Source organism: Triturus cristatus, chromosome 7 (genome assembly GCF_964204655.1).
Source record: "Triturus cristatus chromosome 7, aTriCri1.1, whole genome shotgun sequence".
Taxonomy (NCBI): Eukaryota; Metazoa; Chordata; class Amphibia; order Caudata; family Salamandridae; genus Triturus; species Triturus cristatus.
In genome coordinates this window covers 659,032,685-659,044,987 of record NC_140590.1, presented here as the reverse complement: position 1 = coordinate 659,044,987, position 12,303 = coordinate 659,032,685, and the positions used below count along the sequence as shown (strand labels likewise).

At 43.3% G+C, this 12,303-nt stretch overlaps 1 protein-coding gene across 2 annotated transcripts in view; it reads left to right on the top strand.

The window, feature by feature from the left end:
* Positions 1 to 10,024, top strand: part of FAM20A (FAM20A golgi associated secretory pathway pseudokinase) — a 267,701-nt gene extending 257,677 nt beyond the window's left edge. For both annotated transcript variants that reach the window (XM_085617304.1, XM_085617305.1), the window contains one exon: positions 9,237 to 10,024. In XM_085617304.1, coding sequence (XP_085473430.1) covers positions 9,237 to 9,495 — 259 coding nt within the window. In that variant the 3' untranslated portion in view covers positions 9,496 to 10,024. The remainder of the gene's footprint in view (positions 1 to 9,236) is intronic.
* Positions 10,025 to 12,303: the final 2,279 nt, after the last annotated feature.

The following is a 12,303-nucleotide window of genomic DNA, read 5'->3' as shown; positions in this document are numbered from 1 at the left end:
CTTGACAATGTACCTACGAAATGTTGAGATACTCAAGAGTTTCTCACTAAATATTTACTTTCTTAGCACCAGATGTAGGTGGAGGGGTGGGGGAACCATTGATACAGTGGGTAAATGCCCACAAACCCTTAACGTTATGGTGCTTACTTCCAATCCAGTGGCTATTCTGCACTCTTCACCTGAGAACATATATGTTCTAGCTCCTAAAGCTAAACTTATTACTGTTGAAATCCCACAGCCTTAATATGAAATTCAGGAGATACAGCACTCAATCTATTGACAAACGTCTTCATGAGGGACCAAGGAGCTGGTCAAGGCACATGGCACACCCTGCAGTCCACACACTCACAAAACTAACAAACATTTTACATGGGGCACTCAGCAGAAATGTACTGTTTTATAGTGGGTCACAACAATAAACATGGGTGAACCAAACTTGTGGTGCCTTTCTCAAAAGAAGCGCCTTTTGTAATGTGGATTATTTTGCACTGACTTGCATGTACTACATCAGGAGAGGTCTAAGAGGCTGAGTTCAGGTGTGCTGAGAAGCCTCCTGGAAATGTGCCTTGAGGATCTCTCAAAGTAATTCTAGGACATAGCCGCAATACATCATGTTACAATATACTAGCGCCTCCCCTCGGTCTCTGGGAGCAGGACATTGAATAAAGGCACACACACAGAGGCACACCCAGGATAATGCACAAACACTCACTCCCCCCAATGACCTATACTCTGGTCTTTATTATCTCTAAAAGATAGCACCATTAGCTGTCTCTCTGGCTGCAGGAAAATAATGGTTGCAAGCCTATGTATTTAAACCAGCAATGACCATAGCTATCTTGGTAGTCGGGGAACATATGCTGTTTCCAAAGGGATCAAACATTTATCGCCATTCTCAAAATTAGCCGTTGTCTCTCTCTCACACACACACACTTACACATGCTCTCTCACATGATCTTTCAGTTTTCCCGCTTCCTCTCAGTCATTTTGTTTCATTGTAGAGTGGTCTTGTCTACCCGTCCTATGAGTCATATATCCCATAGGGACCTTTCGCCTTTTGAAATCAGATCTAAAGGTCTCCCTTACTTACCCTAATGTGTGGAGAGCCATTTGAATGAGAGAAAGGCTGAGTTGCATGAGCCAGTAAGAAAGACCATTGAACTTGTGTATTTCTGTGTAATGGTTTGGTATTTTGCTGCCTTCGGTGTCCAGGGAGCCCTTTCCCCATGGACAACAGAGTGTGTCCCTTACATACACCTTCAGGAGACTGCCAAAAGGCCTGTGAGTTAAACATATGCTGCTGACAATTACTCTGACCTGTAGGTCACAGGTTAAAATACTGGCAAGACCAGCTCAGGCTCATATCCTACCGAAGTCCTTAACGGTGTACCATTAAATTGGTAAGTAGTAACATCTACTGTTAACAGTGCTTAGAGGGCGCAAAACTGTGGTATGAAGCCCTGTCTAAAAACAATATGTTTATTATTATTCTGAGCGTGACACTTTCAGACTTTCCCTTGTTCACTTTAAATGCATAGAACATCAGACTGTGCTCCTAGCTCTGAGTATTCAATAGCCTCTTGCGCATTAGGTGACTGAAATTGCAATCTTCTCCAGCATCCAGTTTATTAATCCATAAATAAAAGGCTGCAATATTCAGATAAGCTGTCACCCGTGGCACTTCATCAGGTGATGTGCAGCCCCTTTCTAAGAAATTTGTTCCGTCTGTAGGCTCGGAGCAGCACTCCAACATCATCATTCATGCCAAAGCAAATGGCTCATTCGAATACTGTAAATGTGCCACCTGGGCATTAAACAATGATTTACCATCATGGCCTATGTGAACTCCTATGAAAATGGTATTGTTCTCTACACCAATTCTTCAAAGAAATCACAAACATGGCATTTGTTCTATGGCTCCCTCATCTCCAGTGACATCAAAAGCAGCACAGTGCTGCCAATTGGGAAATAAGAGAGGATCTGAAGCACCTCTAATGATGATAAGGCAAGAATAGCTCCTATTTACAGCTGGAAGTGAAGAGCCCCTTGGCGCTTATATCAATCAGTAGATTTGCAAAGCGCTTCTTGTCACCCGTGCGGGTATCCAGGCGCTGGCAGGGTCTAGTTAATTAGCTGAATAGCCAGTTCTTCAGGGACTTTCAGAACTCTGGAAGAGATGGGGAGGTTAGATGAAAGGGCTGCTCGATCCATGTCTTCGCTGCTAGGTAGGAGAAGGAGTAACCTCTGCATCTGCCAGGTCAGAAGAGGGGGGTGAAAGTTAGAGAAAGTGATGCGGAGCAGAAGTGTCAGGTGGACTGATGGAAGTTCAGGCAGTGGTTCAATTAGGCAGCACCGCAGTTAAGGAAGGCCTTGTATGTATGGGTCAGGAGCTTGAACTGGCATCTTTTCTATACAGAGAGCCAGTGCAGTTGTCTGGCTGCTGCATTCTGTATGGTCTGTAAATGGAGGAGGAGAAGGAGGTGAGCTGCGATCCATGTGTAGAGAGTGTTGCAGTAGTCCAGTCAGGTGGACATGAGGGCCTGAGGGATGCTCGTCTCGAGTTTTAGCGTAGTCATTTGAATATTTTACGAAGCATGTGAAGGATGAAGAAGCAGGAGGAGGAGACAGAGTTGACTTGTGTTGTCAAGGTTAGCTTGTTGTCCAGGATGATGCATAGGTTCCTAGCGTAGTCAATGGGGTAGGAGTAGGTCTGTGTTCTCAGGGCCACCAGGATGCATTCCATGGTGAGCTTTTGTTTCCGAAAATCAGTACCTTCTTGTCCATGTTGAGCTTCAGGCAGTTGTCCTTCATCCAGTTGGCAATGTCTGTCATGCAGTTGTGGAAGTTCGAGTTGGTGGTGTGTTCGGAGTGGGAAAGAATGAATTGTGTGTCGTTGGCGTAAGATATGATGTTGAGTCCGTGGGTTTTGGCGATGCAGACCAGAGGTGTCATAAGTGTTGAAGAGGGTGGCGCTGAACAAGGATTCTTGGGGTACTCCACAGATGATTTCCTTGGGTTCGGAGCAGTGACAGACTGGTAACGCAAACTGGCTCTTGCAATTAAATAAGACCGGCCGCGGGGTGGGGGAGGGGGTGCTGCTGCTTTTGGTACAGGGGGACAATATTGCAGCACTGCTGCAAAACCAGCCCCTTGTACCAAAAATGGCTGCCTCCAGTCCAAAACCAGCCCCACCCTTCCGCCCCACGGGGCAAATGCCCGATGCTCGCTACTGCCAGTCTGGCCCTAGTTCAGAGGTGAAGGGGGAAGGCAGACTTTTTGCGTTTTTCCGAAAGAGGCGATCCATCTGAGAGTGGCTCCTTGGATGCCTATGTTGTGCAGCCTGTGATGAGTGTGTGGTGGGAGACCATATCGAAGGCTGCAGAGAGGTCTAGGAAGATCAGAGCAGCAGTCTCTCCTCTGTCATGTAGGGCTGGATGTCATTGGTAGCCGCGACGAGGGCTGTCTCAGTGCTGTGGTTGCTGTGGAATCCAGATTGGGAGGAGTCAAGTAGGACGTTCCATTCCAGATATGAGGAGAGTTGTTAGTTGATGGCTTTTTCTAATACTTTGACCAGGAAGGGGAGCAGGGAGATTGGTCAGTAGTTGTTCAGTCTTCTGAAGTTTGCTATTAGTTACTTTTGTAGGGCGTTGACTTCTGCATGTTTCCAGTCCTCGGGGAAGGTGGCCATTGCAATTTAGGTGTTGAATAAATTGGTGAGTGCGTGGCTGCTTCTGGCTTGCCTAGTTTGAAGATGTGGTGAGGGCATTGGTCGGTTTGGGCCCCTGAGTTGACCAAGTTCATGATGGACGCATTGTCCTGTGGGGCAAGCTGCCTCCATTCAGTTAGTTGGATGTCTGTGGTGGTAGCCTGGTCGTTGTATTGCATGAAGAAGTTACTGGCCTTGGTTTGGGGTTCGAAGTTTCTGCAGATGTTGCCAATCTTGTTGTGGAAAAAATTTGCAAGGTTGTCGCAGAGTTCCTGTGAGGGGGTAATCATGTTTGTTGCAGCTGAAGGGTTGGAGTATTCTTTGACTATCTTGAAGAGTTCTTTGCTGTTATTGAAGCTTGATTCGATATGTGAGACTGAGGCCTTTTTCTTCTATTCTCTCAACTGTCTGTGGTAGAGGTTGAGGGCTGTCTTGAAGGTGGTCGTGTTAGATATGTCTCTTGCTGGTGCGCCATCTCTTTTTCAGTTGTTTACAGTGTCGTTTAGTGGTTCTGAAGTCTTTAGTGTGCCAGCTAGCCTGCATGGTGGACCTTCTGTGGGTTGTTTTGCAGATGGGAGTGGAAGCAGTTGGTGATCAAATTGTTTACATTTCTGATGTTCTGGCCTAGGGTGTTGGAGATGGTGGGGTGGGTGGTGTTGAGGGTGTTCATCAATATGTCATTTGAGACTTTGTTCCAGCTACAGTGGGGGCATTGGGAAGACTGAGGGTGGACGTCCATGAGCTGGTTATGTTGAAGTGGACGATGGAGTGGTCGGTCCAGGTGAGTTCTGTTGTGTGGCTGTTCCTGATGTAGTCGCTCGAGGTAAAGATGGGGTCTAGCCTGTGGTGTGTGTGGGATCGTGGATGAATTGGGTGAGTCATATGTTGTTCATGCTGTTGAGGAGGTTGGTACTGCTGATGTCATTGTGGTCGTTGAGATGGAAGTTGATTTAACCCGTAAAAATTTAGTTGTTGGAGTCTATGGCAAGGGGGTGGGGGGTGGTAATGAAGTTGGCGATGGAGTTGCAGAAGGCTAGAAGTGGTCCTCGAGGATGGCAGGCGAGAGTGCTCCTGATGGTGGTTTTGCTATCTTTTTGGAGTCGGAAGCTGAGGTGTTCCTTGGCTTCTTGGGGTGAAGTTGTCATTTGTAGTGGTGCATTGGATGGATTCCTTGTGTAGGATGCCGATCCCTCCACCAGACTTGCTGATTCAGTCACGGTGGGTGATCTTGTATCCTTCAGATATTGCAGTGGCGATTTCGGGTACGGAAGTGGGGTTGAGCCAGGTCTCATTGAGGAACAGGACATTTTGGGTTGTTTCAGTGTTGGAAGGGTGAAAAACTGTCAGCCCTTCCAGTAATTCAGCTTGTGGCTTGCAATCTAAACAGGATCACCTCTACTTATTTTTCATATGCCTCTGCTTTAGTCATACTCACACTTCCCACCAAGGGAGCATAGTGTTGTGTGCATGGACATAACACCCAGATCCAGGTATGGGTACTAAATATGTCCTTTATTGTCCTAATCCCTCTCTGTCTCCTTCGTTCCTCTACATATGGGGGCATTTGTCTCTAGCCCTGCCTTAGCCTGCAGTCAAGTGTTCTTTGTTCACCTTGCTTCCTGCCTCTACCAATGCCCACACAGGAAGTGGTGTCCAGTATCCTTACTCAAGACCTGGGAGTACTCTATCCTGCAGGGTCCTAGTATCCCTGAGCCATGACATGGGGCGTTGTACCACTTAGCAGATGAGAACGTAACAGGCATTGTAGATACAGAAATACATTATAAAACATTTTAAAAATTAGAAAATCCAGCCTAACATTAATTTCTTGCACTCCACCGGAACGCCCGACACTTCACGCATTATATTGTCATTAAGGGAGAGTTTCCACCATCAACTTTAAGTAAAGATGGATTGCTGTTTCCAAACCTAAAGGGCAGCTGCAATGTGTTGCTATTTAACTGCCACTCAGAAGGTACAGGTTGCTTTATCCAGTAGATCAGGTTGAAGGTCTGAAGCAGTTTTTTCAAAGTACAGTAATGTGCAAGTAGTAAGGATCTTATGTTCTCCTTAATGGACTGTAGCCATGCTCGCTGTGCTGGCTTACCAGATCTCAAAGGCTTGGGACCTAATTTAGAGGAAGACAGTAACAGGATACCTACCAAACAAGCATTTGCAATGCAATCGGTCTCGCCTTTGAGACCTTATATGTATTTAGCTATGCAGCACATTAACCTGGGTGTTGAAACATCTACTGTTCTTTAACATGGTGGAAAGTAAGCACCAAACTGCGTGACCCACCAGGTATGGGAACACTTGGAGAGAAATATTGCATTTCAGTGGGAAACGGTATAGTCCAAAGCTCTGTTTTTAATATAAAATCAGGGCCTTCAGTGGTCATGTCACTGAAAATACAAGATTTAAAAAAAGATATTATTGTCTACAGGTGCTTGTGGAAGACAATTTCTATGGACTGGAATCTAGAGAATGCTAAAGAGATTCTGGTATTTTCCTGACCTCTGCTGATCGTTTTCTCTCAAGAAAATTAAATAGAGGCAGTTGCCAGAAAAATTAAGAAAACAGAAAGCCCCTCAGCAGAAAGCAATTCTGGTATTTTCCTGAACTCTACTGGTCCTTTTATATTAAGACAGTTAAATAGAGGCAGTTGAACAGAAAAAAAAGTCCCTAGGCGGAAGCAGACAAGTCCTAGGGCTAATCTCCAGAGCCCACAAAGTACATACACATATAAGTATATTCTAATACACATATAAATATATTCTAATATATAAGTATATACTAACGTATATACAAGAGGTCTCGAATGCTCGACCTAAAAAGGCATATGTTGCACTGACACTCCTTTTCATTTCACTGCCTTATTTAAAGAGCAGGGAAAGCCAGAGCTGCAATCATATTTCCGACGTGGTTCCAACACTAATGAAAACAGCATCAGAGAGGATAGCTCATTCAGGGTGACCTCTCTAATGACAAAAATGCTACACACAATAGAAGTCCAAGACCAAAAAAAGTTGTGAAATTGCTTCTACATCCTGGGTGTAAACTCCTTTGGATAAGCAAATACGGTGACGGGTGAAATGACTGAATTAATCACAGCCATTGGTAATGTAAATTGCCCGCATTAAATTAGAAACCCCAGATCATATCCATCAACGTTTTGTCTTTCCACAACAACCCTTACATTTATTAAAACTAGTGCTGTACACCCTATTGATGTTTTGCTCTCAATTTGTGATATTTTGTTTCTCTTGTAAGAGGAATTTCCCTTTTTTGTTCCACCAAACCTCTTCTGTTTTATGACTGGGTGCCCTAAGGATGCCAAATGATGCTGAGGGTGATGATGACCTGATTCTTCGAGTTATCTAGATCTGTCAGCAGCATACCCTGCTTTAGTCTTTGGCTCATTAGAAGTCACTAGCATCTTTTTGTTTGGCTATGAGCCACTTGGAGACTTAACCACTTTTTGTATTTTAATATGAAGTGCTGATGTCACTCAAGCATTTTCTCTGTCACCTCTACTGTTTCTAATCTGTGTTTTCCATTTTATCCCATGCTTATCACCCAACATTTTGCTTTGCCTGGATAAAAACAACTTGACCCACCAATTTACAACTTCCTTTCACGTCTTCTTTTTGTCGACCACTGGATGGGCACCAATGGCTGTAGCCTCAATCTCGATAAAACCGAGATAATAGTCATGGAAAAGCACTCTCACTGTTTAGGAAGTTTTGGTCAGATGATACAAGCAACTACATCTTTACAGTGCCTTTGAGCCAAAACTGGCACATCCTCTTAAATGAGAAGGTATATCTAGAGAAACAAATTTCAGTGCATGTGAGAACCATGCGTGAGATTGTAAAGATTGCAGTAGCCCACTTGATGACCCTTTCTGATCAAAGGGAAGCCATAGTCATGTTCTGACCTTCTCTATCAAAGGGCAACCAGTTTATGTCTCTGAGAAAGCTACACTCAGGTTGTGATGGTCACGCCTACTATTTGCAGTAGTATTCTATTTTAGGTGGCCAATCTCTGTAACCCTTTACATAGTGCCCTCAGATAACTAGCACAACACCTGACATTTTGTAAAAGCTTAAAATTCTGTCTATTTCCAATGATTGTGAACCCAAAGGGTGCCCTTCGTGGTGTTGATCCAAAAACTCAGTGTTGCTATCTTGAATGCCTCCTGCTCTACACGTGGCTCTGTAAACTAACGTAAAGATGAAACAATAATCTTACATATTGCAATACCCTGGCTGTCATGTGATCTTTTTCTTTTGATTTACTTCTGCACCAGGAAGCCCTTTGTTTGTCAGTTAGAGAATCTTGCTTTGTGAATATTTCTTTTGGTGCAACTATTTTGATTGGGTGATTTGCTATTAAAAACATGAAGCTCTGTTCCATGAAGATTAGATGTTTGCATTTGCATTTAGTCAACCACCATTTAGCGCCTTATGCAAGAAGGTGAGATCACAAACCAGTCCATTTTATTTTGAAAATATACTGGTTTGCCCATTTTCAGGGTGTGGCTTCCTCTGCTGCCAAACACAGTAATTTCCAAGGTTATTGTGTATTGTACCAGTACCCATAACAACATAGTATGGCTCCAAAGGAAACCCAGAGCACCAGTACCACCTTGTGCAATCTGAACCGCTTGCCAAGTAGCATTACTCATAGTAGAAGCAGATTTTCATTGCTCTTCTGCAATCGCAGTCATGGTCTTTATGTCGTAGGATCGAAGACGGAAATTACAAAGGTAGCTTCCAATGAAGAACTCTCACCTGCTCCCCAGAAGTCCTCTAGGACCACAGAGAGGCCTATAAAGTGCAACAGTTATTAGCGAAGTTGTGCAGATATTCCGAATTTGCCTCTTATGTCTACAAGAAATACACAATGGATAACCCACTGTCACAACACAAAGAGTTAATCTTCAGGCAATGGGAGAACTAGTACAACAAGCCACAATATGAATTTAAGACAACTTGTGCAGTCTGTTTTTTCTGTTAGTTTTCCAAGGCTTCCCCTAAACATGAGGTTGCTTATGTTATTAAGCTCTATGCACATTCTGCCTGAAGCCACTTTATGGGGTAAATGACACAGCCCCATGTCTAACGGGAGTCTAGACACCGTTCTGGCTATTCATATCTCCAAATGTCAGGGCAAAAGTATTGATCAACCACCTTCCATATGCATCTATCCAGCCAACCCATTTTTTGTCTAATAGGAAACTGCAGGAAGCAGAGCGTTTGTGGGGGAGTACAATAGGCTCAAAATAGTGTATTTCCCTGTAAGAGAACATACACTTTGGGCAAACTGCTGTTTTGTTGACTTCCATGTGCTCTTTGACACCTATTACTTTCCTTTCTGCAATGAGACAAAGAGAATATATATTCATTGTCAACCCCTTGACATTATGGAAGGCATAGGTCCAAATATTTGCTGGTTGGTGGCATGCATTAGGATTAAGTCTTTAAGATTTTTCAAATAACATTATAACTGTACATTCATTCTTTAGGATAAAGAAGGCAACGTGGAAGCGCCTACAGCTCCTGTCCTTGCCAGACTACCAGCTGAGTGACATCATGAGGGAATCGCTGCTCCAGGACCAATTGGCGCCTGTTCTCACTGAACCTCATCTCCTGGCTTTGGACAGGCGGCTGCATAAGACACTTCAGATAGTAGAGGAGTGTGTTCAGATACATGGAGAAGAGGCTGTGCTGGCCAGTGAACTTTATGAGGAACCTACCGCATCCACATTCAACAGAGACACGTGACAGCTGTGGTGGGCGAAGGGACGCTAGAGCTATGGTGAATTTGGTGGAGGTCCGGTGTAATAGGCTTAGTATAGAATTACTACATTCCTGAAACATAAATATCAGCATCCAAGATCCTAAGAGCTGTGCTTCGCCCTCAAGCACATCAGTACAACAGGATTATTTACTATTTGGATAACTGGGCCTGCTACTCAGCACAGCAAAGTAAAGTACAACCTTCACCTAAAACCGTATTGGAGCCCTCTCTTTGATAGACACCATTTTGTAAGATACTTGAACCAAATATCAGCCGGCAAGTAAGGGAGAAAGAAGGAAACATTTTTCAACCCAGTTCATCACTGCCTTAGATATCTTTGTCTGGTAAGTCAAAGAATGGAACATCTTTTAGTGGGAGTCTAAGGTTAACCATTCCCCTTGAGAAGTGCTCAGGCTTGTCAGTGCAGGACACTGCCCTTTAGAGTAAAGTTCTGTCCTGTATCCAGCAGATTGTTGATCTCTTACAAATGAAATTAAAAACATATGAAACAAGTTTTCGTTTGATTGTAGTTTTAAGTTTTTCATTTACAGAGTGTTATATACAGCACATACAAAGCCCAAGAGTTACAGACTGTTTTACATAGAACAAAGTGTTGTGTTTAACTGCAAAAATTGAAGCAACAATGTGAACAGTGAAGAGTCCAGTTTCAAATACAAAACAAGGATTACTAGATTAAAAATAATTTACATGTATGATAAATGTTGCATCAAATAGCGAGAGGATCATATACATTATGATAAAACCAAGAAAGAGCGGGCAGTTAGAGGCACGAGTGGAATAAGTGAAAATTTAGCCGGAATGGTTAAGCTCTTCCTTGAAAGCAGACAAGGACGTAATGGGAATAATGGAATTCCAGACTTTGAGTCCACATCCAGAGAACGACTTCTTCAAGGTATTTATTTTAATGAAAAGAGGTATATCAACTAAGAGAGTGTCAGACCAGCATCACTGGGCAAAAAGATCGGAGATCTTCAGTGTCTTTGCTAGGTAATATGAGCAATCAGAGTCCAAGAGTGTCTGTATGTGGTATCTTCCTGTTGTGTTTATAATGTTCCCTGTTACTTGGTTCCTAGCTGCTCAGCCAGTGTTCTGTGTGGAATGTTGGTGTGATGGACATGAGTGGAATGCTTGGGTGCCTGGTGTGAGTGTTGACAGTTGAAAATGGGCTGAGCAGCAGGCAGCCTGCTCCTGGTGGGGGTGCTACCACTGATGTTATGGACTTAATAAATAACTTACAAAGACACTACTCGGCTACGTCGACTTCATCACCTCTATGCATGGAACATCATTAATACTCTGTACTAAGAACATACGTTTAAGTGAAGCTCTGCCCTCACCTCAAGAAGTGAGTACAGAAGTGATATACTCAAAACTGGTTAATCATTAACACGCAATGAGCTGCTTCATGCAGGGTAGCTTTCAGACGGGTATTGTGAATTGTTGAAATGCCAAAGAGGTGGCCATCGGTGTGCTCTAATTCCGAGAGTACCATATTTTAAGGTTCTGTTCAGATCGACAAGGTTTGGCCCAAGGGGTAAGAATGAGTTGATGGTTTGTATTTTAGGCCATGTTATTAATGTGTTTCTGCAAATGAAGTATAAAGTCTATAGCAATATGAAACTTTGAATGATGTGGCAGAACAATATAATATGTCAACTATATCCCCTAAACATTTCTTTTATATTGCTCTAACAGCTTTTTTTATGTATAGCAGCAAATGCTTCGGATGCAGAAACAGGTAGCCTATCGTGAAACTTCCTGCTAGACCACCATTTCCTCCTTAGTCCTACCAAGCTCTCAAAATCATCAGTATGTTAGCCATATCCAAGACTTCACCATAGTGGTTTCCCATTTACTGAACAATCGCTGGTCACTTTCCAGTCCAGGTCTGAAGGTACACTGGAGTCTGTTGAAACCAATCGAACCAATGTTGGTATTAACGCTGTAGTAAATACTTTGAACAAACTTGCCACATGAGCTATTTTTATACAATACCTTCAAGGTGCAAGGAAGGTAAAGGCCTCCTGTTTTCTTATTCTCGGCCCTTAACTGACTAGCCCCATAGAAGAAGAAGAATCAACTTGTCAAGGTTTGAAAAATCTCTTGATTGGAGGAGTATTGAAACTTTCCAGTTGTTTACCCGCTTAGATCCCTCATGCTCTAGGCTTGCCCACACATACGCACTTATACACACCTAGAATGGGGCCTCATGAGATGAAAGCATAAAAAAGCAGCAGTCGTACCTCAAGGGTCAGAATGGCAGAGACCACGTCTAGCTATGCCTGGATGACGTTTGGCACCCCGTGGTCTCTGCATAGTGTCAAGGAGAGGCCTTAGAGGAGGCCAGAAGACTCCTGGTATGAATGAAACGGTCTAACTCTGTAGGTGAATTAAACTGGAGCTGCACTTGTGCCAATTTCGATTATCGTTAGCGCTTGATTGGAGCCAGTTGCAAGCATATAACCTCCCAAATTACAAAATAAATCTACTTAGAAAATGCCAGTTAACTGCTACAAACTTGATTCAAGGTAACCTCACTGTGGAAATTCGCAGCATCTTTCCTCCCTGTTGGTTCTGCACATTCGAACTTTTAGATGGACAATTAAATTTAAGTTTCTCTGGCAACTCCTTGAATTATGTATATTTATAATACTAAAAAATAATTGTATTCAGAAGCAAATAATCAGAGTCTCAAAGCGTTGTACAAACACATTGGTATTGTTACTGTAGCTATTTTAGATATTCACTTAAGTCTGACTATCAAGCACCAC